Here is a 25,388-nt window from a genome sequence, read left to right as displayed (position 1 = left end):
CGCACTTGGCCGGTTTTTGAATTACCTCTTTAATAATAAGAAGTAAAAGATGAAAAATAATCTTGCTAAATCAGTGACATAATTATATAACAGTGTTATCATATTTATTGTGATTCTCGCAAACATCATAATAGTCATAAAATACGTTTGTTTTTCATTCGCACTGCGTCGTTTACAGTACTTATAGTAGGTATGAAAATAATTTAAATTGTCATTAAGAAAAATAGCACGAAATCCATGGAGACTATATAAAGGAGCCAAATCTCTATGTATGAAAAATGTCCATCAAAAAACTGTAATTAGGCGGCGCCACCATACACCGAAATACTACCAAAAACAAGCTACGTAATTTGGTCGAGTTATTTGTTGCCTTATATGGTTCATGTTATACTCATGTCCCAGAGCCTAACTAGCGCCACCGGAGAGATTAGGAACTATTATTTAAAGCTGAAAGCGGTCACTTTTGCAACAATTCTGCCATAAGAGATTGGCATCCTTTCTATACCATCCATAACGAAATCTTTAAAAAATTTATCACCACACCAGCTCATACAAGTAAAGGCTCTCTTATAGTATTTTTTAAACAGCGTGGATACGGTGACAGATGTCATCTCCACACAATGTACCTTAAAATGGAAAATCGAAGTTAGGATTACTAAAAAATTTTAATTTCCTTTTTTATTTTCCTGTAAATGTAGTTGTGACAGAAAGGTACTCGTAATTATATGTGACGTTTTCAACCAAAAGGTACCACATAGTCGCTTGTCGATAAGGTTGATTTCAAATTAAAGTTATATGGAAATAGCGCCTTATTGACAACCGACAATAAGTACCCTTTTAGATGAAAATGGCACATATTCCTACTATACAAGTTTAATTCTATTTTTCGCTATAAAATTTGAATTTCCTTTTTTTATTCCGTACATAACTTCTTCTTCTTCTTCTTCGTCGTTCCCTCATGACTGAGGATCGTGACCAAGAACTATATCCCTCCATTTAACGCGGTCAAGGGCTATGTGGGCTGCCCTCTGCATGGAATCACATGTTTGTCTAATGGAATCCGACCATCTTGCCGTACATAACACGACGGAGTAAAAGAATTAAATTTTCCATTGCATTATTATAATCATTAATCGATAACGTTAAATCATTACTAATTTTACCTCACATGTCAAATGATAGTCCTATTTTTTTTATGGAGTAAAAGTCACGTAAAAAGTTAGTACTTAGACATTGGAAAATTAGCACATTCATTTGTTTGGAAATGTAACATTTCGCCGCTATACTTACTCAAGCTCGTATCTGCAACACTCATTTGATGACAAAAACACCCGTATTCCGAATGAAAGAAAAGCGACATTTCCATCAAATGATTGTCAGATATGAGGTCGAGTAAGTATAGCGACGATTTAAAATTAATTAAAATAAGGTAGGTAAGGTATAAACCTATTTATACAATATTTTTTTTTAATTAAGCCCAACCAAAATAATCTTGAAAGATGGCTCCTCGTAAGGCCCGCCATACAAATTTTTTCTATTTTTAATTTGATCCTTGTTGCATAGTAAATAAAAATGAATTTAATTCGTTTGAGAAAGATACAAAAGAAATGCTACTTTATTTGGTTTACGAGAAGTTCTCACTGGATTGAAACTAAGGGCCTGACACTTTGATAGAGAAAGATAGTCTTATTGCGATTCCTATAAGAGGAAAGACAAAATAGTACCATGCTTTATCCTTATCACCAACCGGGTGGCATCATTAGGAGGCGATGGCGAAATACTTAAATTTATAAGTGAAAGAGAAAAAATCTTATGCTGCCTAAATTTTATATGAATTTCTCTTACTCCCGGTCGCTCGGTGGCGCGTCTATAACTACTTATATATACTATGTCTTATGATTGAAACGGACTGTACAGTCGCCATCAGATATATCGGAGCGTCTCAGGCGCTCACAATATCTGAACACGCCTCTATTGTCAGGGCGTTAGAGTCCGTGTTCAGATATTGTGAACACCTTGGCCGCTCCGATATATCTAATGGCGACTGTACATTGTAATGCACATTGGGCCTTACGAGAATGGATAATCTATTTCGTTGTTATGATATAGTTAGTTTACATTGGCTCAATTATATCAAGATCAGCAAAATAATACTCGTTCGTGGTTTAACCAATCAATCTTAGTTAGTAAGTCACGCCATCACAGGAATTGTTAGTTCCAATTGAATCCCATGCCCTAATAAATTAGTGTTATTTGTGTCGTCGGAGTACGCGTTGTTTAATAGTTTTGATCTTGATGCACATTCCACGTTCCAATGTGATTACTAGGTACAAGCCAGCAGATGTATTTAGCATAGAGTAACTTATACTAGAGCGGTACTGTCATAGTAAATTTTGTAACCCCAGTAAATTCACTGCCATCTGTCGACACACTTTAAAACTAAAAATAAATATTTATAAAAATACGATAAAATGTATTTAAATATGGATAAATGATTTTTTTTATTTGCATTAATTATTTTTATGATTTTGACCCATGTTCTTTCACTGATATGCGTTAAAATTGTTAAATAACAAAAGAAAACGTCAACGCCATCTATACGACAGTAAGCCAAAGCTAGTAGCGCCCTCTGGACGAGAATCAAATTTTCTTGATTTTCGAGGCACGTTTTTTCCTGTATACATCTATTACGGAGTTATATCTGTCTTTGTATTTAGGAATATAGATGATACATGTTGAGTTTTAAAAGAAAATCTAGTTAAACGGATAGAAAATTAGCAATTTATCACAATAAATTGGACACAATAAATGGGTGAAACCGAATCTTCGACCGAAACAATTTTCATTTTCTATTTTCATTTTTCAACATGATATTTAGGGTTCTGTACCCAAAGGGTAAAAACGAGACTCTATTATTAAGACTCCGCTGTCCCTCTGTCCGTCTCCGTCTGTCTGTCTGTCACCAGGCTGTATCTCATCAACCGTGATAGCTCGATAGTTCAAATTTTCACAGATGATGTATTTCTGTTGCCGCTATAACAACAAATACTAAAAAGTACGGAACCCTCGGTGCGCGAGTGCCGACTCGCACTTTGCCGGTTTTTTTGCCGACACCTGCCAAAACCGTGACTGAAACTTCGGCCGGATACTACTAAAATACAGTTTCAGCCCGGCCGAAATATTCGGCAGTTTTTTGTCCAAAACGAAACTTTGGGTCGAAACATTAATTTTTTTGCCGAAACCTGCCGAATCCGAAACTGCAACTTCGGTCGGACATCGGGTAGCTTTTAACGCGTTTTTAGGGTTCCGTTCCGTACCTCAAAAGGTAAAAACGGAACCCTTATAGGATCACTTTGTTATCCGTCCGTCCGTCTGCCTGTCTGTCAAGACCCTTTATCTCGGGAACGCTTGAAAGTATTGAGTTGAAATTAAAAGTATATACTCAAGTAGAGTCCCTTAAAGATGTGAAAAAAAAAACTTCAAAGTTACCGATAAAAAAAGATGCGGCCGTTTAATCCGCAAAAAATCGTATATTTCGACACTCTCAAGGGAATCAAAATTTATAGTAATAACCGATAATGAGGCTTTCGCGAGTACAGCTCAACGATTGGTATTGGAAATGGACATATCACTATAGCGCGGCAAGGACTGACGGATAGCCATCGCCGTAATGGCGTCGCCTGGTAGAGTTTCCCAAGTTATGTCTGTTTTATTTTATTAAATCCTTTATTTGATGATGATTGGTGGATTACTTTAACAATATGATCCCGATTACCTAGAACTATGAAATTTTGCAAGTGATATCGTATTACACTACAAATACAGGGAAAAATCTGAAAACTATGCCTAAACTTGTCAAAAATAGTTAAAATATAAGTTAAATTTGTACGGAACCCGCGTGCGAGTCCGACTCGCACTTGTCCGGTTATTTATTACTTATTCGGTTACAAAAAGGCGTTTCCTTATTTATTACGCAACTTCACATAAATGATCATGTTTTTACCAATTCCTGGCCCCTTTACGGCCCGAAGAAGCAAGAAACCAAAATGCATTCGACCCGACTACGCCCTCGATGGCAGGTTATGATGTATTTTATCGTTTTGTTATTCTTTTCTTCGCTCACTAGTTCTTTCGAGGAAGTTTACATCAGTAAATATGACATAAAAGTGTTACGCGTAATTTTGTTTGTTGATAATATTTTTTTCCTGTAGAAAAAATATCCCCCTTGTATTTAATGTTTGCAAGAAAAAACGACAGTCACTGATGTGAGAAATAATTAAGTGTGTACGGAACTCTCGGTGCGCGAGATAAATAAACTCGCACTTGACGGGTTTTTTTATCTATACGACCACGCCGTAGGATGCATGTTTTGTTCCTTGAACAACGATCCTCCTATTTTAAACTCGCGAATAATGTACAATGACAAACAATAAAACATTCTCGAAGACAGATACAGGCATCTATACTTATAATCTGCCTCAAGCTTCGTTGTTAACATTGTCACCTTTGACATGCAAAATATTCGTATATTTGGATCGTAAAGGTGTCATTATGAAACAAGAAAACAAATGTTATCTACAAATTTGTATTGTATCTACAAATACATCTGTATTTGAGTAATTCAAATTGGTTTTGAATGCTGGGTTTCTAAAATCACTTATAATTCCATCACATTAGTAATTTGTGAAATTATTGACCGAAGCGTAGCGAAGGTCTACGTTTTGACTCGGGCATTTTGCTTTCGTATGTCCGGATGTTCTTCTCGCAACTCTCAACCGATTCTCGTTAGTTTTGTAACCAAATTCAAATCAAATCAAACAAAATAGTTCTTTTTGTCGATCCGGTATTGCCATTTTTTTCAAAATGGCGGAGTGGTGATAGCTCGCACCTAAACAAATTGTCGTATCGATATTACAAAAGTTTTGTCTTTTTGAGACATGTTTACATTGTAAATGGCAAAAAATGCTGAAAATTTGTATCGCTGGTTTTAGGTGGTATTTAAATATTTCGTTTTTACTTGAGAATAAGTAGCCAAATTTCGTCAGCTTAGCTAAGAATTATCATGGCGCAGTTTGCAAACATTCGGATTGAAGTTGGGTGGTTCCTGGTTATATTTTTTTATTTATTATGTAAAAATTAAAAATTTCGTATTGTTGATTGGTCAAGCGCGGGCTAAGCGTATTCGGTTCATTTTTATTACAAGCTTTTATTTAACTAGACCTAAAAAAAATGATTTTTTTTTCTCATTTGAATTTTGTAAATTATTCTAAAAGGCGGAGCCATACATTTATTCAGCTTTAAGCTATGCTCGCGAGGTCTACAGCTCACAGATCCACTAGTGTAATATTCGGAAGGGATAGAGTCCGTCTAAGTTAACTTTGCACCGTTTGTGCCAAGTTACCTTAGTTTGTGCAAAGTTAGCACAATATAAGCATAGATAACTTAACCGTCTAGGCGGCAGACATCAAAACTTGCTAAGATAAATGTAATTTTTATTTGTCAAAATAAACATTCTAAAAATAATAGAATGGGAGACCTTACAGGTCTCTGGGCGACTAGAGGATAAAAAGCAAAACCTATGTAGATCTCGACACCATGTCACAATCACTAGGAAGATGATTCTGTAATAACAATTTGATATGGGTTTCATCTTGTTTTGATATGACCTGGACTGTGAGCACCAATCAGCAGTACCATCGCCCACAGGCCACACTGTTAACTGACAGTTCGTAAACCGTATTACAAAGGGCATAGCCATTATAAGGGCATAGCCATCATATGGGCATAGCCATCATAAGGTCCATCGATGGACAGTTAAAGAGTGTTGCTGTTTGTACGAGTAGCCGCTCACATTGGTATTTGGTGTTGATAAAATGCAAACGGAGTCCTCTCAAAAGGACTTTTCGCCCCAGTTTTTCGGAAGCATAAACACAGTACTAGTGATTGACCTTGAAGTAAACGTTACTAACTAAGAAAGTTAGGCCTTTCATTACGTATTTTCAAACCTCTTCGATTTATTCTTATTGCAACTGTACGAGTAAATATCCGACATTTGACATTCTCACAAATCATTTTGACATTAATTAAAATTACATCGATAATAACTCAAATTCGGACCGACGGTCGGGAGAAACGTACCTTACGTACCGAAATGAGACCGGAATGGAGTAACGATATTAAAGTCGGAACATCAAAGCACGACGATGACTGGCTGGAGAACCATAAGCAGAGAAGTCTTCGTCGTGCTCTACCACCTCCTGCGGATTCTCGTTTTGTGTGCGATCGATGTGGCAAGAAATGCCGCCCTGCAATGGGACTTTATAGCCTTTAAACGGCGATACGGGACCCCATAAACCCACAAACGCCGCAACAAGCATTTAAAAAAAATTATAAACTGATCGGCGATTGGCCCCAGTCACACCTGATGGAAAGTGAAGACAGGGCCTAAGATGGAGCTCACCGGTTCAGTAACAGCCTTGTATAATTCATCTTCTACCTACAACTGATGATGTGCAAAATGATGATGAATATTTAAAAATTACATGATACTGTTTTACGTGATAATTATATCGACATCGACATATAGTAAGTTTCAATTCGTACTCGCACTTTTTAAACATCAAACCAAATCGCACCCGTCAATCCGGGGTATTCTAATGACACGGCTCAAGGTGATATCAAAATGAGTTCAAAACCGCATCGTAGCGTTACAATACAATCGGCCTCCATGTTACATTTACTGGAAAATGGTAACGAAGGCCATATATTTAATGGATTCTTTATTTCCCGCGATTACCTCGCCCTTTGCACCATTAGGGACAATTTGCCGACCTTCGCCTTCACTCGGCCTTGAAATATTGACAATATATGTCGTGTCACGTGTATCGGCTTAAACGGACGAGTATTGTAAACCTGAAGAAAAAAAAATTTGACGAAAATATTTGAGTTACTTTTGGACTTTGGGAGACTTTGGGGTATAGTTACGTATTATTATTTACAACGACGGGACTTAATCGCGTAAAATTAAGTCCCGTCGTTGTAAATAATAATGAGTAAAAATCGTGAAAGTTTAAATCAGTGTATAGTTACGTAGTTTTACGGTACACGGTGGCTAAAAAATAAGTGCATTCCCTTTGCCAGGGAGGTTTTGGTATTATACTGAGCAACTTTTACTATAGGACCAACTACGAAATCGAGAAAAAAAATGTACCCTCCCATAGAAAATGGACCAGCCAATTTTTTTTTCGCGATGGCAAAGGCAATGCACTTATTTTATAGCCACCGTGTATAAGTAGGTACCGTAAAACTACGTAACTATACCCCAAAGTCTCCCAAAGTCCAAAACTAACTCAAATATTTTCGTATACATTTTTTTTCGTGTATCTGTATGTGTTTCATTCACCTCAACTCTCCTGGCTATACCTCTATAATAATATGTCTCGGCAAGAGTCGTTTCCGTTAGAGTACCCGGTTGAAATGGCCGAGCGATATTATGTAAGCATTCTTTGAGGCCGGAAATGGGTTTCTAGGCCGAAGCACGCAACCTAAACAGTGAGCACTATTGGAAAACTTTTAAATAAATATTGTCTTTGGGAAGAAGTTGCATATTTAAGGAAGCGAAATTAAAATTGAAAAGTTTTAGTATGTACATAATTGCTGTGTTGTTATATTTGTTAATATATTTTCCTTTTTTATTGCGCAATTGGTAACGCATTGGACCGGCAATCCAAGGATGTGGGTTCGAGTCCCACGTTGACCAGAGTTGATCATCGTTGATTTTTTCATTGCGACTGACATCTGTACTTATATATAATTTATAGAATGTACATAATTATATATATTAAATAGATTACCCAAGGAATTAGTACAAATATTAGAAAATAGAAAACCATCGCAAGTCAATAAAATTCTTAAAGAATACTTCACAATAGATCTAGGAAATATACTAGCAAAAATTTTAAAAATAAGCATTAGCTAAATTTATGTAGTTGTAATTATATTTTAAATTACTCAATATTAACAACAAAATGCTAGTTTAGTGACCGCGAACATAATCTCATGTTAGAGATTTAGCACCCAAAATGTATAATACATTTAAGCACTTTTTCTTCTTGAAATAAATAGATATAAATAAAAAATAAAAAAATTATATCGTTGCCCATAGTAAAAACTTTGCTTAGTTTTGGGCTACGTTAATCTGTGTAAGATTGTTCCCAAATATTTATTTTATTTATGATAAGAAGATGAAAAAGTCCATCAGGGAGCCTAGAAATAATTACAATATCGAAAAAGCCCAATCGGACAGTGAAAATGTGTCGGGGTGACATATACAATGATTGGTAACAACGACCGGTCTGGCCTAGTGGGTAGTGACCCTGCTTGTGAAGCCGATGGTCCTGGGTTCGAATCCCGGTAAGGGCATTTATTTGTGTGATGAGCACAGATATTTGTTCCTGAGTCATGGGTGTTTTCTAAGTATTTAATATATTATATATATCGTTGTCTGAGTACCCATAATACAAGCCTCCTTGGGTTTACCGTGGGACTTAGTCAATCTATGTAAGAATGACCTATAATATTTATTTAATTATTTTATTTATTTATTATTTCCATATATTAACTTTCGTTTGTTGTTTTCTATCTACGATTGTTTCCGATACCTTGGATCTAAAAAACGTACTTACGTACGTACGTTTTAATACCTGATTAATACTTCCTATAAATCATTAAAAAATTCAGCCAATTGTGACGCAACCCCATTTTCACTTGGCAACGTTCTCAGGTTAGCGAACCATTTTTCCAAGGAGTTAAAAACATGTTTTCTGGATGGGTGTTATTGTTGGCCTATGGCTTAATGGAATTAATTCCCGTTGATTTACAATGGGGGTCCAATCGGGCCCAACTGGAATTGGCTATTATTTCAAGGGCTCGAAGTTTACAGGTTGTTTGATTATGGAATTGCGCCGCTGGGGAAAGTTGTAAAAATACTTATAACAATTGAAAGCACAAAAGCTTAGGCTTATTTTTGTATGGCTTTTCATAGAGAAATAAAAACTTTTGAAAAGACACTCCTCAAATAATAGAAAAAATGAAATATGCTTTTCTATAGAAAATACTAATTTAAACTTACTTTCGTAGATATATGTTTCGGTCGACTTCTTTCCATTATTGTAATCACATCACAACCACAAAACTCTAGCTCTGATGTATTTGCTGTAACAATTTTTCAGCCACCACCACAGTTTAAACACATCACTTACAATAACCACCACTTACACTATCACTTTGAATATCCATTTTATAAGAACACTGATTCAACAATTTATCAATTATCTACAATATTTTTTGCACTCGTCAAAAAGTTACACTGTTCTGCGTTATTTTAATCAGTAATCTCAACGTATCGTAACTTTTTCGATATCGAATAAAATCCCAAATATTTGTTTACTACAAAAATGTCAGACTGGTCGAATAACTGACAGCAAAATTCATTCTCTTTGAAACCTAAAAAATCAGGAAATTACAGACCTTATTTTTGTCATGCCATGTTTAGATTAGAACCTGTTTGGAGAAAACATGCAATTGTCACATGTGATATCAATGTCATAGTTGTTGTTTGTTTGATATCCTTAAGATTAGTTTTATTTATTTTAAGATTCTGTTATTAAACTGTTTCGAGTGGAAGTACAATGAAAATACTCTGAGATGCTAAGAAGTGTGTACGACAAAGGTATATTTTTAGGTAAAAGCTGGCTGTCAAAATAGCGAATCGTCATACATATTAAAACAACATAGGCCCTCACCAAGATGAAAAATTGGCAGTTATGGACATTAAGCTGTCTTTCCACTGAGGCGGAGACGAGCGGAGATGAGAGGAATCAACCAATAGCATTGGATCCACATCTCTTCTCCGCTCCGCTAACTAGATAACAACCAAGTGCTATTCGTTGATTTCTCTTGTTTCCGCTCATCACCTCAGTGAAAAGGCAGCCTTAACCTTAACCCTTACCCTTTTAATAAATAACTGAGACCTTAGACAGTTTGGTTTCTTACATTGACATTTTGAATTTTTGTAGTATTGTCCAAAATTAATATATCTTTATTGGTTCCAGATTCCGATGACGCCGCGAGCCACATCGCCCAAACCCCGCCATAAACATGGCCACAAACAACCTTCCATGTAAAACTAAGCAATGGACGACAAAGTTAACAATGCGGCTGTGCTCAGTGAATTTACTAGCGGCCACCATACTAGCGTGCTTACCTTACTCCACTTTAACTTTGCCGAGCGGGGACCCGGCACCAGGGCGCTCACCCGGCCCACCCGAATCTGAACTTTATGTTACTTTAGATACAGTTGAGAATGTAACCGATATGACCACAGAAATGAGTGAAGAAGACGCATGTGCCTTCGCGAGGAGTGAAAGAGAGGTAGTGACGTTGAGTGAGACGGATAGTGAAGTGAATTTGACGGTTGAGCATGCGGTGTTCGAAACGGAGCAGCTTGTGAGGGGCGTCGTTTATGAAGGTGAGTTTAGATTCTAGATCTAACTTTAGGTTTTAAATAGGCACTAGATTTTTATTATTATGAACTGACCAGCGATTAACCTGTAGGGTAGACGGCCGGGGGGCCTAGCCATAATGAAAATCGTTGGTAGAAAACACCAATCGAAACTTAAAATAAGCCATATGAAAATAGTCATGTCTTTTCGTAGCATCTGTTAGCTTGGTACATTTTTAGGGTTCCGTACCCAAAGTTACTAAGACTCCGCTGTCCGTCTGTCTGTCTGTCACCAGGCTGTATTTCATGAACCGTGATAGCTAGACAGTTGAAATTTTCACAGATGATGTATTTCTGTTGGCGCTATAGCAACAAATACTAAAAAGTACGGAACCCTCTGTGCGCGAGTCCGACTCGCACTTGGCCGTTTTTTTTCTTTTTGTTTGTCGTTTGTCGATGTACAATTGGCATCTTGGCTAGGCCCCTTAGGGCTTTTCCAATTAACTTTTTCACCACTTAGAATTTTTCATCAAGCGTGCCCATGTCGCCGCTGGTACGAAGTTACACGAATTTTTGTCTTATTTGACAGACTGCGGCGAAATGAGCTGGATATTGTATGTCTCATGGCTCACGATGGTGATGTGAAAAAAATATTTAAGCTAACGATAAAATAATAAAAAATTTACTCACGATTTTATCCTCAAATATTCAAATATAATTTAATTTATGTAAACTTTGTCCAGTTTAAATAATACTCCGTAGTTGCCATCAGGCTCACCTCCACAGATTTTAAAGCGTTTTAATATCGCTCCAAGTTCGCCCCATCTTTGAATCCGCCTTTACTCGGCGAATGATTAGAACCGATATTTTATTGAAAGCGCCATTTAATTAAGCCGTCCATCGCCCAGAGTCTCTGCTCAGGTAAATTCAGCAGGCGCTCATCCGAAACTGGAAAACTGGGGTACAAGAGTCATCAATTTACCGCTCTGTTATTATTTAAAGCTTATGTTCAAACACTTTGAGCGTGTTTTCTAACACTTTGAACAAAGCTAAGCAAAACTTTAGATTGTTTGTTTTGAATTTAAGTTCAACTACAATTACTTAGGCACCTGTCAGCCAGCGAGTAGCGAAGTGTGGGTTTTGTGCTAGTGTTTTCTTTTTAATAAGTTCTGGGGCCCGTTTCTCAAAAGCTTGTAACTTGTAATACAATCGGATGTCACTTTTTGACAGCTTTTGTTAGAAAGGGACTTCCATTTGTACTACAAGCTACAAGCTTTTGAGAAACAGGCCCCTGGAGCTATATGATTAGTCAGCGATCAACAATCAACATCTACACGTACGTTTTCTGCGTGAATAAATATATCGCTAATAACTTCTCGTCAGCAAAAGGACAGATGCCTGACAGCTTCGAATAGCTAAAGAGTGGCTTTTACTTCTTGCAAATCTATTTCCAGCCTACTATAACTTGGATCTTTTTTTAATCGAGAGTGAATAGACATTTCTTACGTAAACATACTGCATCCTAGATCGCATCGGCACTTACCATCAGGGGCCCATTTCTCGAACGGTATTAGACTAACATTATTAGTCCACGAACTATCAAGTCGTATGGGTTACCATTACAACACACTAATAATATTAGACTAATACCGGTCGAGAAATGTGCCCCAGGTGACATTGTGTTCCAATGCTTGCGCTTTTTAGGGTTCCGTACCCAAAGGGTAAAAACGGGACCCTATTACTAAGACTCCGCTGTCCGTCTGTCACCAGGCTGTATCTCATGAACCGTGATAGCTAGATAGTTGAAATTTTCACAGATGATGTATTTCTGTTGCCGCTATAACAACAAATACTAAAACGTATAGAACCCTCGGTGCGCGAGTCCGACTCGCACTTAGCCGGTTTTTTTCTCTTTTTTTACCTTTTTATGGCCCTTGTCTTAAACAAGAAAAAATAATAGGTACAATGTTTTAGATTTAAATACAACCCTAATTGCTTTAACCTGAAGACTGTGTACCTTTCATAATTATAAATGCTAAATATACAAATGTTTGTTGACCCATTAAATATGATCAAAAGCATTCCTCACATTTTTGACTCTGAGCCCCGTTTGCGGGTAAATTATGTAAACAGGGTTTCAAAGTTCTTTCTCTTTTTTTTACGTTTTTAGAGTTCCGTACCCAAAGGGTAAAAACAGTACCCTATTACTAAGACTCCGCTGTCCGTCTGTCCGTCTGTCTGTCACCAGGCTGTATCCCATGTATCTCATGAACCGTGATAGCTAGACAGTTGAAATTTTCACAGATGGTATATTTCTGTTGCCGCTACAACAACAAATACTAAAAAGTATGGAACCCTCGGTGCGCGAGTCCGACTCGCACTTGGCCGGTTTTTTACGTTTTTTTTGGCTCTTGTCTTAAACAAGAAAAAATAATAGGTACAATGTTTAAGATTTAAATACAACCCTAATTGCTTTAACATGAAGAGTGTGTAAAGAGCGTACTCCCATCTTAAAGGCCGGCAACGCACTTACAACCCCTCTGGTGTTGCGGGTGTCCATGGGCGGCGATAATCGCTTACCATCAGGTGATCCGTCTGCTCGTTTGCCTCCTATTTCATAAAAAAAAAAAATTATAAATGCTAAATATACAAATGTTTGTTGACCCATTAAATATGATCAAAAGCATTCCTCACATTTCTGACTCTGAGCCCCGTTTGCGGGTAAATTATGTAAACAGGGTTTCATAGTACAATGTTTGTATGTTGAATAATTTTACTTTTTAAAGGGCCGTGTAATAGAGATTGAGAAATTTAATTTCTAAGTGTGACCGCTCTTACTATAAGGCGGACCGTATCCTTGTTTGCCACCGACGTGGTATAAAAAAAAATCTTAATTTAACACATTTTCTGCCAGCGCGAGCTACGTGCTACGAGCGAACCCGATAACAAGGGCTTTCCCGTTCCCGCCTAGCGGGTCGCTGTCAGTAAATGTGCAAAAAAAATTAATAAATGAATGATAGCTAAAGATTATATTTACGCCAAAATAATTGAGAGGCATTATTTCGCAAACGACAAAAACGAAAACTTTAATTGAAAAGCTTTTTTAGTTATATTATTTACTTAAGTTTTCAATTAGAAACATTTAAAAAATAAACCAGTAAATTCTAAAGGATTTGTTATTTAACTTTAACAGAAAAAATAAATAATATTACTTTGACCCAACTACAGGTTTTCATATATAAACTTCTGCTTTTTGAAAGTCGGTTAGACATGTAATCACTCAGGCATCAACAATTTAAGGAAATTAACTTTATTCTGTTCTCCATGAATTTATAACTTGTAATACTGTTAAGCACTGTTTATCCTAAACTATAGATTCACCTACTTAGGAGGCAGAGCTTCTGATTTATTTTTAAGAATTCCATTTGTATGTTTGTTCATGAAATAAAAAAATGTATTATAAAAAAAAGCGCGTGAAAAGAGCGTTTGAGGGAAAACCGACAGCACGCCGCCCGGTCGGGCGACCTAGGTACCGGTGGGCGGATGTGGTGGACGCTGATCTGCGCGAGCTCCAGGTCCAAGACTGGCGAGAAACTGCACAGGACCGGGATCAGTGGCGAACTGTCGTGTTGGAGGCCAAGACACACTTTGGGTCGCTGCGCCAGAGGAGTAAGTAAGTAGTATAAAAAAAAGGATTGACAATAAATTCATCAAAATCGGCTAAGTATATTTTGGATGCAATAGTGCAACATAAGATACAAACTTACATTAGATCATAAATGGACTGTTGAAATCATAACCATAATGTGTACTCGTGATAGGATATTGACAAAATTGTAAGTCATCTTTTAAAATTTTTTTAAATTTTAATTTTATGTATTTAAGGACCAACGATTTTATTTTGCTCTATACAACACAACCGAGCTTTGAACCCACAATTTTTCACACACAAGGTTAAGAGCTTAAATTTAAACGTCAAATAAAAATTTAAATAGCTTATGCTTGTAAAATAATTCAAGAGAAAGCTCCAAAGGGAAACTTTGCTAGTGCTTAAGTAAATTAGGTTAATGTAAAGTGATTTAGTTAAATTTTATAAATTAGTGTACACATAATATTGTCTTCAGTTACCGCGATAGTTACTCGTGAAATAAAACTGTGAAAACGGTTTTTTTATCGCGTTCGTAGTCAACGGGTGACACACCCCCCGTCACTCGTCACTCGCCCGTTGACCATGAACGCTGTAAAGGGTTCGAAACGTCGGGATAAATTCAATATACGCGATATAATCCGTTTTCATAGTTTTATTTCATTAGTGTACACATGCAATAATTAATCTTCATGAACGTCGTGGCTTTCTTGTTTGAAGCTTTTGCTATCTAACTTTGAAGGGCTTTGTGGCAGTAGATAAATTAGCTTTCACCACACTAGCTCATTAAGGCTCTCTTAATTTATCAACACTGGTGAGAAAGTTGCATCCACAAGCGGCAAAGTAATTCAATGCAAATTTTAAGTTGTTTTCTCATGTTTGCTGGCACCATTGACTTTTCTGTAATTTAATTTTGTGAAGGAAATTTAAAACTATCTAAGTACCTAACCAAACAGAATAAATTGTCTAGAATAGAATGTAAAAAGAAATTCAATAAAATAAAATAAAAAATTAAAATAGATTAGCCGACGACCGGTCTGGCCTAGTGGGTAGTTACCCTGCCTGTGAAGCCGATGGTCCTGGGTTCGAATCCCGGTAAGGGCATTTATTTGTGTGATGAGCACAGATATTTGTTCCCGAGTCATGGGTGTTTTCTATGTATTTAAGTATTTATATATTATATATATCGTTGTCTGAGTACCCATAACACAAGCCTCCTTGGGCTTACCGTGGGACTTGGTCAATCTGTGTAAGAATGTCCTATAATATTTATTTATTTATTTATTATTTATTAGCATGTATAAATATAAATATTATTTTAATGTAATGGGTTGATACCTAAATAAATAACATTTTTTATTATTATAAGTATTTAGAATACATTTTATTTGCTTAACTAACTTAGCGGTTTCACTCACGTATTTTTAGCCACTCGCATGTGTCGCATGTATGTCGCGCGAGTGGCTAAAAATACGTTAAAGTTAGTTAAGTTAATATGTCTCACGATAGTTTAAATTCGATTATTGCAAACATTTTATTTGTTTCAAATGTGATACAAAAACTATTACAAACTTTTCACACACACACACATCATATAAAACCTGTCAAAATTCTGTTTGGCACTGAGATAGTGTCGCTACAACTTGCTTGCATATGGCAATGATGTCCGTACGGCATGTATAGACAAATAAAATGTCAGTACCGTTCATGACAACATAGAATAACTTATACTAGAGCGGTACTGTCATAGCAAATTTTGTAACACCAGTAAATTCACTGCCATCTGTCGACACACTTTAAAACTAAAATTGAAGATTTGTAAAAATACGATAAAATGTATTTAAATATAGATAAATGATTTTTTTTATTTGCATTAATTATTTTGATGATTTTGACCCATGTTCTTTCACTGATATGCGTTAAAATTGTTAAATAACAAACGAAACCGTCAACGCTATCTATACGACTGTAGGCCAAAACTAGTAGCGCCCTCTGAACGAGAATCAAATTTTCTTGATTTTCGAGGCACGTTTTTTCCTTAGACTGTATCCATCTATTACGGAGTTATATCTATCTTTGATGACAATGACTAATTCCAAAACATTGTTTATTGAAATGCTACGAAATTATTCGTCCTTTTATAGATGTAAATGTTTTATTGCATTCATAATATATGTTTGTGGTAAAACGGTTTACGATTGAGAAACCTTTTCTTCTTGTTTACATCGGTCACATCTGATGACTCTGTTGTCAAAAAGTCCGTGTCAGTTAAAAGTATAAACATAAATAAGTACAAACAGCAACACTCAACAGTCCATCGGTGGTCCTTATTACAAATTACAAAGACATGGACAAAGTCAAAGTCAAAGTCAAAATATTCTTTATTCAAATTGGCCTAGCAACAAGCACTTTTAAACGGTTAACAGTGTGGGCGATGGTATGAAAATCCGCAACATGGCGAAGACAAAATAAAATCTTGTACCTCCATCTATTTTCATGTGAACTTTTTAAATATCCAAATTGCGAAGAATTCCTTATGGATAGCCTTACCTAATGTTTTTCTGTTTCTAAGTGCTTTCCTTTATACCTACGCAAAAACTTCTAACACCTATTCATCAAGCCTATTCAGCTTTCAAGGTGCAAATTTACCGCAACGCATTAATTCTAACAAACCACATTGTCTGCTTCTTGCAAAAATCGTCCGATAATTCACCTTTGTTATCTTTGTGTTTCCGTGCCAGTATTTTTGAAACAGTATTTCAATTGTTCGCATAATCTAATGGAAGATTCCATTAGATTATGCGGGTTAGACTCGCAGAATTCAGCGTAAAATATACGCAATATGACTAATTTCAAAATATCGAATCGTATAAATCGTATAAAGTGGATATCGAACGAGAACGCAGAGCGTTGTCCGTCAGAGCTAACATGATAGCTCGCAGGTTTGCTCACTGCACCAAAGATGTAAAAGTAACCCTTTTTAGGGCTTACTGTACGACCTTTTACACAAGCAACCTGTGGGCTGATTATACTCATAAACGGTACAGCGCTCTGCGTGTTCAATATAACAACACTTTCAGAGTGCTGATGGGGCTGCCCAAATTCTGTAGTGCATCGGGGATGTTCGCGGAGGCGCGAGTAGACTGCTTCTACACCACCATGCGCAAGCGAGCTACATCTCTGGTGCGCAGAGGGCCAGCTCCAACGGCATTCTGAGAATGTTAGCAGACAGGATTGATTGCCTGTATCTGAATAACTGCTGCTTGATACACGCACGCAGTAATAAATAAATAAATATATATAGTTATAGTATAGTTATAGTTATTAAGCATAGTTATGTGTATAGTTCTAACACTTAGATAAGATTATTTAAATTTAAGGTAATTACTAACCCAATGATCCCCGATGGTCTTAAATAAAGAATTTTATTTATTATTTATTTATAAAACACACTAATAATATATCATAAACGATGTACATGGTTAGCATAATAGATAGCAGCAGATAAGTCTACGAGTCAAAATTATATACCAATCTCCAGTTGCTTTACAGAAAAAGATGTCTCTAAATCTAAAAATAAAGTTACAAATGAGATTTCTTAATTACAAGAAATAAAATTATCGGCGGGTAAAACTAAATAGCTCCCACTCAAGTACGCAACGGCCGTGAATTCCTTATCGCTGGGCGACTTGCGTGTCAAGAAAGTCGTAAGCGGCTCAGGTTTTCCTAAGCGTATGACATTAGTTTAGTGAGGCATTAATGACAATAAATCGAACGAGTTTGAGTATGCACCGAGTGGGGCGTGAATTTCCTATATGAATTGGAACTCCGGTAGCCGTTTAATAAGTGTAAAACTCTTATTCTTACGGTAGATGTCGCTCTAAGCCTCCCTATAGCTCATATATGGTGGAAATATTCGCTGTATTGGGCACGGTCTTAGCTCAGATGGCAGAGCACTGTACTAGTCATCCAGTAGTCGTGGGTTCAAGTCCCGCTCAAGATAGTAATTTTTTTCTATTTATGACCAAATTATGACGAGCATGGTATAAATTCTTTAAATTGAAACAAACATGAAAAAGACCAATCTAATCAATTAAAATGCTGGTTGAAATGAATGTATGTTCTGTGTAGTGCGTCGTGTCCGCCATCCATCACGGTGGAACAATGGACAGAAGCGTGGAATTGATTCCGCGGCTCGGAGACAATGCCCGCTCCGGTTAGCCCGGTCCAATACATATTATAGCTGTATACCTGTAAGCATAGTGTGCCTACAGGTATACTAACTAGGTAGAACTATTTGCATCTGAGACGAATTAGGGTAAGCCTTGTGTTTGTTACAGTACATTTAGTGAGCAATCTAGTAAGTGAAAAGCGAAAGAAAACATAACATTCACAAATTTTGAAATTTTTAGCCATTCACAACAAAAACTGTGGGTCAAAAGACTCACTACAGACCGAGTTGCTCACAAAGCTAACTATCCTTACTTGAGCTTAATATTTGTTTATAAATTTACATTTAAAACAAACGGCAAAATTCAAATTAGTAACCTAACCTTAAAAATCCTGGTCACGGCACCATATTGTAATGAAAATTTACTTAATCTACTCTGTTAAAAAAGAAAATAAAATGAGTAAATATTTTTTTATTATTATCAGTTCTATTTTAAAGTTCAATTACTGAAATAAACTAACCACTAAGGTAAGATGAATTTCCTACAATCGATTTATAACGTCACTTTGATATAGTCTAACGTTGATGCAGAGCTCCATTTAGCTGTCCACGCGTCACGCATGCATATTGCATGCATAGAATTGGTTTGGCGAACACAGAGAAACAATATAAGCTCTGATGTGTACGACCGACGGCGAAAATTACCTGTTAAGCCTGCATTCTAGTTGTTTAAAGTGTTTAAGCGCTTAGTTCTCAGAATACAGAAACTTCTAGCACTATAACTCTTCTGGTGGACCCCAAGGGAAGAAAAACACTTTATTTATCGAAATGTTCGTGGTGCATCACTTTCAAAAACTGTTTATTTCATAAAACTGTCAAAAAACTTGCAGATAAACGAATACTAAACTAGAACCAAGGAACAAATAAAAGTAATTGTGAGTTTTCATGAAACCACGATGCAAGGGAAACTTTTTTTGGGATTGTAGGCATTTAACTGAAAATTTAGGGAAAATTATTGGAATTAGGGTACTAAAATCTCTTTTTAATAATCATTACTTAATAAATATCCTCTTTATCTTATAAAAGCTCGCCCAACGCCTATGTAATTCAGCTACTCAACACGGAGTGGCGCTGCGCCTGTAATTAATGATTAATTAATATCCCTTACCATACGCGAGTTCCGGACTAAAGAAACCGGTATAAGTAAACTCCGATTGCGCATAGGTTGTTAAGGATCTCACGGTCACGTTACACTGGGGTTTTCGAGATGTCTACACGCTTGCGAGTGGCCAACCGTTAGGAATTGTTCTATACTTCCTATTGCCATTCACCGTAGAATTTGACTGACGTATGGTACCGTATTTAAGGTTAATAAGGTCCACTGTCCTTAAAAAATTTGGATGAAATTACAAGCAAATATCAGCCTTTGTGAATGACCTTAGTCCGAATGAGGCTTATTCCAAATACAGTTCATAGTGTAAGTACTAGAAATAAAGTAGAATTTTACTAATGCTGTAATTCTGTAATGCGACATGCTAAAGACGGACCAAAAAATTTGAGGCGATAGAATATAAGTTTCACTGTAATAAAATGTTTTTTTCTTATTAAATATTTTGATTGGTGACGTTTTCAGTAGTCACTCTCATTTCAACCTTTTTTCATTAGCTTTGTTTTTAAGTGTACAAACACAAAGAATGAATAACAACAGGGATTTTAAAAGGTTATCGCGGGTGAAACCAAGTCACAATACGACACAAATAACAAATGTTTTGCCTTCTTAAAAAGTTACCAAGCCGACCGCGGGACCTCTAAACACTTTGAACTAGTTGTTTGTAACAAATACTAAATTACTTGCAAAGTTCCTTGGCCCCAAGATTCCAGAAATTTCGACATTTTATCCTAGAAATGTCTACTCAGTGACGACCCGCCTCAGACCCTTATTCGAGGTGACGAGGGCATTGACAGCACTCATGCCGATGACTAATGATACCGAATCTTAATTACGATGGACTGTGAAGTAAGGACCAGGAAGCGTATTCTGATTGTAATTAATTGCTAGTAAATTTTAATGAAAAAACCGGCCAAGTGCGAGTCGGACTCGCGCACCGAGAGTTCCGTACTTTTATATATAGTATTTTTGTGGTTATAGCGGCAACAGAAATACATAATCACACAGTTGAAATTTTCACGTTTCAACTGTCTAGCTATCACGGTTCGTTAGATATAGCCTGAGAATAGACAGATGGACAGACGGACAGACGGACAGCGGAGTCTTAGTAATAGGGTCCCGTTTTTACTCTTTGGGTACGGAACCCTAATAAAAATGAAATCATTGGAGAAACTAAAGCCGCCAGACTCCGATGGCTCGGGCAAGTAGTCCGGATGGGTGACGATCGTGAAGTGTGGAGGGCATACTGGAGTACCAAATGGCCAACCGTCTGGACGTCCTAGGTACCGCTGGAGAGACGAAGAGCAGAAAGACCTTAGCGAGCTCGGCGCCGTTGACTTTGGTGTCGGAGGCCAAAATCCACTTCGGGATCCACCACCACATTACTAATTCAAGAACTAGCATAAGGCTAATCTAAATCCCGTTCTGCGCCAAGCCGGGTCCAAAGGTCCCCATTACACTAGCGGCGTTGTCTCGCTATATGACGATGGAGACTTGTTGGGCAAGCCATAACCCAGTTATATGAATTTGATCTGGATTTGTTGTGGAAATGATCTGTCAGTATCAAAAGTGACATCTCTGGTTAAAGAAGTATAACTTTTGCCTATGACAAATCATATCCATAACAAATACAGATCAAATTTATAACCTGTTATTACAATCTGAATATGCCTCCAGTAGATTAATAAAATGGTTCTGTGAATTAGGGACCAGAGTAATAAACTCATAGCGCTCTTGGGAGATATGAAACATATTTGACAAGATGAATTATTACAATTTCTGACAAATTTGTATTATTATTTAATTACATTGTTGAAACAAATGCCTTCTAAAAAAACTAAAACACTGAAAAATGGTAGGTATACTTTACATAGTATTGTCTATGGTATTCTATAATAGTTATAACCGTTCTTTCATCCAGTGTCGTTATGGGTTTTTATACAACTTTACGACACAGTTATTTTTTTAGTCTTTGAAGGCATACGACGCGTATTCTGGCACCATTTGTAAATGTTAAAATTACGTCGCATTATGTATCAGACATCAGTTGCATAAAATACTATAAGATGCTGTACTAAAATGTCTGCTATGAACATTTTACGCGCTTCCAGTGCTACGCGGCGCGCTACGGCGTAGCGCAGCTACGCGACGCGTCCGGGAGCGGTTCAGATTTTACAATACCTTTAATTTTTGATATTCAAGTCAATTCGAACGTACACTGAATGATATTTGAATTATTTTATTTAGTCATGAAATAAAACTATGAAACGGATTATATCGCGTATATTGAATTTATAATCCATCCCGACGTTTCGAACCCTTTACAGCGTTCGTGGTATTTTATTTGGTCATCGTGCGAATTTCCTGCGCCAATACATGTATGGACAAGTATGAGCAAAATGCACGATATCTGAATGACATTAGTTAGACGTCATTCTGATATCAGTGTACGTTCCAATTGGCCTGTTTCTTGGACCGACTCGCAGTGCATGTCGCGCGCTCAAAAAAAACAGGACAAGTGCGAGTCGGACTCGCCCACCGAGGATTCCGTACTTTTTAGTATTTGTTGTTATAGCGGCAACAGAAATACATCTGTGAAAATTTCAACTGTCTAGCTATCACGGTTCATGAGATACAGCCTGCTGACAGACAGACGAACAGTGGAGTCTGAGTAATAGGGTCCCGTTTTTACCGTTTGGGTACGGAACCCTAACAAGAGATCGTATCATATCAATATCAAAACCATAACCAATTTAGAATCTCAATACCGCCCAAGTTATGTTTTTTTTATTAAAACCAAAGTTGTGTTTGGTCAAGGCCTTTGAGGTAGTGAAGCACCTTAGTATTTTTACAAGTACTACCTCAAAATCTCTTATTTCACTATATAACTGATTTAAAACCGCAACTCGGCCATTTAGGCAACCCTTAACCCTTAACCCATTCAGTGGGTTATCTAAAAGGGACCTTTGTTAAAATTACGGCTCATTATGGCCCTCAGTGATAAGGGAGCGTGGAACTAGTGTTGTGCCCGGGGCAGTACTTCTAGGGAATATATATTCTGTAAGTTTTTAATAATTTCCTTTTTCTTGTGCTCTGTGATATTATGCAGTTAAAGAAACGGCAATTGCTGCTACCACAATATACTAGCTAAACTTCCGTGAGACACAGACATATTAAACATATTAATAACGGGTCACTCACGTATTTTAAGTCGAAAACGCTCGACATGTTTCACTCCGTACCGAGGAGCGTCATCAGGAACATGTCGAGCGTTTTCGACTTAAAATACGTGAGTGACCCGTTATTAATATGTTTAATATACTAGCTATTTACAATACACGACACACAAACTACTGTTTGTATAGGTAGTTTTAGTTACATAGTAAATTTTTCAAAGCGCTGTTTTTTCTCCGTGTTGGACTTCTGTAACTACTTATTTTACCTTAAAAAAATAACTGAAATATTTCCGCTATAACTAGACTGACTTTGTTATCTAAAAGGGACTTGTTGTAACTAGGCCAAATATAATGGTCAGTAGGCCAAATATAATGGTCAGTAGGCCAAATATAATGGTCAGTAGGCCAAATATAATGGTCAGCAGGCCAAATATAATGGTCAGTAGGCCAAATATAATGATCAGTAGGCCAAATATAATGGTCAGTAGGCCAAATATAATGGTCAATAGGCCAAATATAATGGTCAGTAAGCCAAATATAATGGTCAGTAAGTTTGCCAAAATTTCCTTTTTTGTGGTAAACAGTTTTGAAAAGGCAGTAATACTATCATAACTTAATATTGACTTACAAAAGCGGCAATTACACAAAATAGAAAGAGAAAAGATAATGCAATTCCAACCGCTTCAATAAACACTCATACATGGGCGAATCAACTTTTACGAGGCCAATTTGAAAGAGGTTTCAAAAAAGTTTTTTAAAATATTTTTTTGTCAAAATACTGATAATTAATACCATTGGCGTACGGATAATTGATTAAATTAACTTATTTTAATATCAGCAACGAGATCAGAATGATATTATGTGAGTTTTAATCACATTTTGTTCTTCATACAGTTGGAAATTCTCTTGCGTTACGTCATCTAGATTTAATCATAACATAGGAATAAAAATCTGAAAGCCCATTGAAATCGATATAGATATTTTCCACAGTTAAGAAGCTCATTATATGAGAGGTTTTTTAAAGAAAAACCACATTATTACGGTAATAACTGGACTTTGCAAATCCCCTGCGTTACTATAGTATTTTAAGAAGTCGTATTTTTCGAATATTACTTCTTTCGTTAGGACTTGGCTTAAAAATTGTATATATATAGCAGGGGAAAGTTAATAAGATTATAACTCACCGAATCATATTCATCAAAAACGATCCTGGTAATCAAAAAAATAAAAATATTGTGGAATTATTTGGGGACATCCAGTAACGCAAGAGAAAAATAATGAGTAACGCAAGAGAATAGGCCATACATTCTCTGGTGTTACTGACCCTTTTTGAGACACTTATTAAATGAAACAAACTTCTTATTAATCAGTAAATATTTGTCGTCTGTTTTTATGCGTCGGTATACACACGATTGCTATTCGCCTCGTCATTCATTCATAAATTAACATAACAATACACCACCTAATTAACATGAGATCAGTTAAGTTGAATAATCTACGCTTGAGATCAGTGTTAAACTAAATACAAGATCAGTAATTCTCAGGAACATCACAAACACTTAAATATTAACTTTAACGTTTGAATCAACTTCAGTTATATAAAGAAAAAACAGTTAACATAAAAAATCAACAAATTAAGATTAACCTACTAAGGCTTCAAAAAATGAGTAAAGTCATTTCTCTAAAACGTTAATCGAAGTCTCGAAGTCAACTAAAGTTCTTCTCGAATGTTTCTGAAAGCTTTCATAATTTTTCCATCCTTCTGAAATTTCTCTTCTTTTCTAGTCCATTCAGTCCATTGTATAATCCATTTATTTTATCGAGGTTGTATATACTCTTTTTATTCTTACACTCGCTGCAGAGGCCATACATGCAGTCTTTCGAATCGAAATCACATACTGTTGCTTCTATTAGTAAACAGGTCGTCAGTTCCTGTAATACCTTTTTTCCTCAAAGCTTTAGCTTTGTATTCAAAATTTGCATGAAGCTTGCACAAGCGAATTTCCCTTGCATCAATCGAAGGAGTCACAACAAAGAACGGCTTATTCCGTGTAAAATAATAATAAGAGCATTTAATCTCAGGGTTCTCTTTTAGAAAAACCTTGTGAACACTTTTCATTGTATCTAGCATATATCTTTTAGGAACTTTAATACCTTTCTTGGTTAGTACTTCCTTTTTTCCAGCTGAAGCTCGGGTAATGTCGTCTCTTAGAAAAAAATCTTTTATCTTTTTCTTTAGGAGCGTTTCTCGGTCAAAGCGAGACTTTTTCATTTCAATTTTGTTTGTGCCAAAAGTGTCCATCAAAAAATTTATCTTGTGCCGCAAAAATAGTTTTTATTGTATTTCTTTCTTTTTTCGATTTTGTTTTTTTAAATGTTTCCTTTATGGCATTCGCCAACATTTGGTACTTTAAGTCATCTTTGGTCTGTTTAGATTTAGGTTTATTTTTTTCTCTTAAATTTTCATTTTTGTTAGCTAATATCCTATTCTCTCTGCAAACTTTAGCTCTCTCTTCTTGTTCTTTTTCGCCCTCGTTGTTTTGGCGATACGATTGGCTGGTTAATCTCCAAATCTACAAAGACTGATGACAAAGGCTGGATGTGCTTCGCTACTGGTTTTGTAAAAGCAACAGGATTAGCTGGTCGGGAAGATATAATCGGCGGCGAAGATGTCGCTGGCGGACGTGAAACTGATGAAAGTATTGCCGGAATTGGTGTGACTGGCG

At 36.4% G+C, this 25,388-nt stretch overlaps 1 protein-coding gene across 1 annotated transcript in view; it reads left to right on the top strand.

Moving 5' to 3' along the window:
• Positions 1-25,388, top strand: part of LOC134745651 (uncharacterized) — a 424,512-nt gene that overhangs the window by 67,881 nt on the left and 331,243 nt on the right. The window contains exon 2 of the mRNA XM_063679774.1: positions 10,113-10,528. Within this exon, the coding sequence (XP_063535844.1) occupies positions 10,159-10,528 (370 nt within the window). The 5' untranslated portion in view covers positions 10,113-10,158. The remainder of the gene's footprint in view (positions 1-10,112; positions 10,529-25,388) is intronic.

The sequence above is a fragment of the Cydia strobilella genome, chromosome 11 (assembly GCF_947568885.1).
Source record: "Cydia strobilella chromosome 11, ilCydStro3.1, whole genome shotgun sequence".
Taxonomy (NCBI): domain Eukaryota; kingdom Metazoa; phylum Arthropoda; class Insecta; order Lepidoptera; family Tortricidae; genus Cydia; species Cydia strobilella.
The sequence above is the reverse complement of the archived record's forward strand: the minus strand, read 5'-3'. Positions and strand labels throughout refer to the sequence as shown.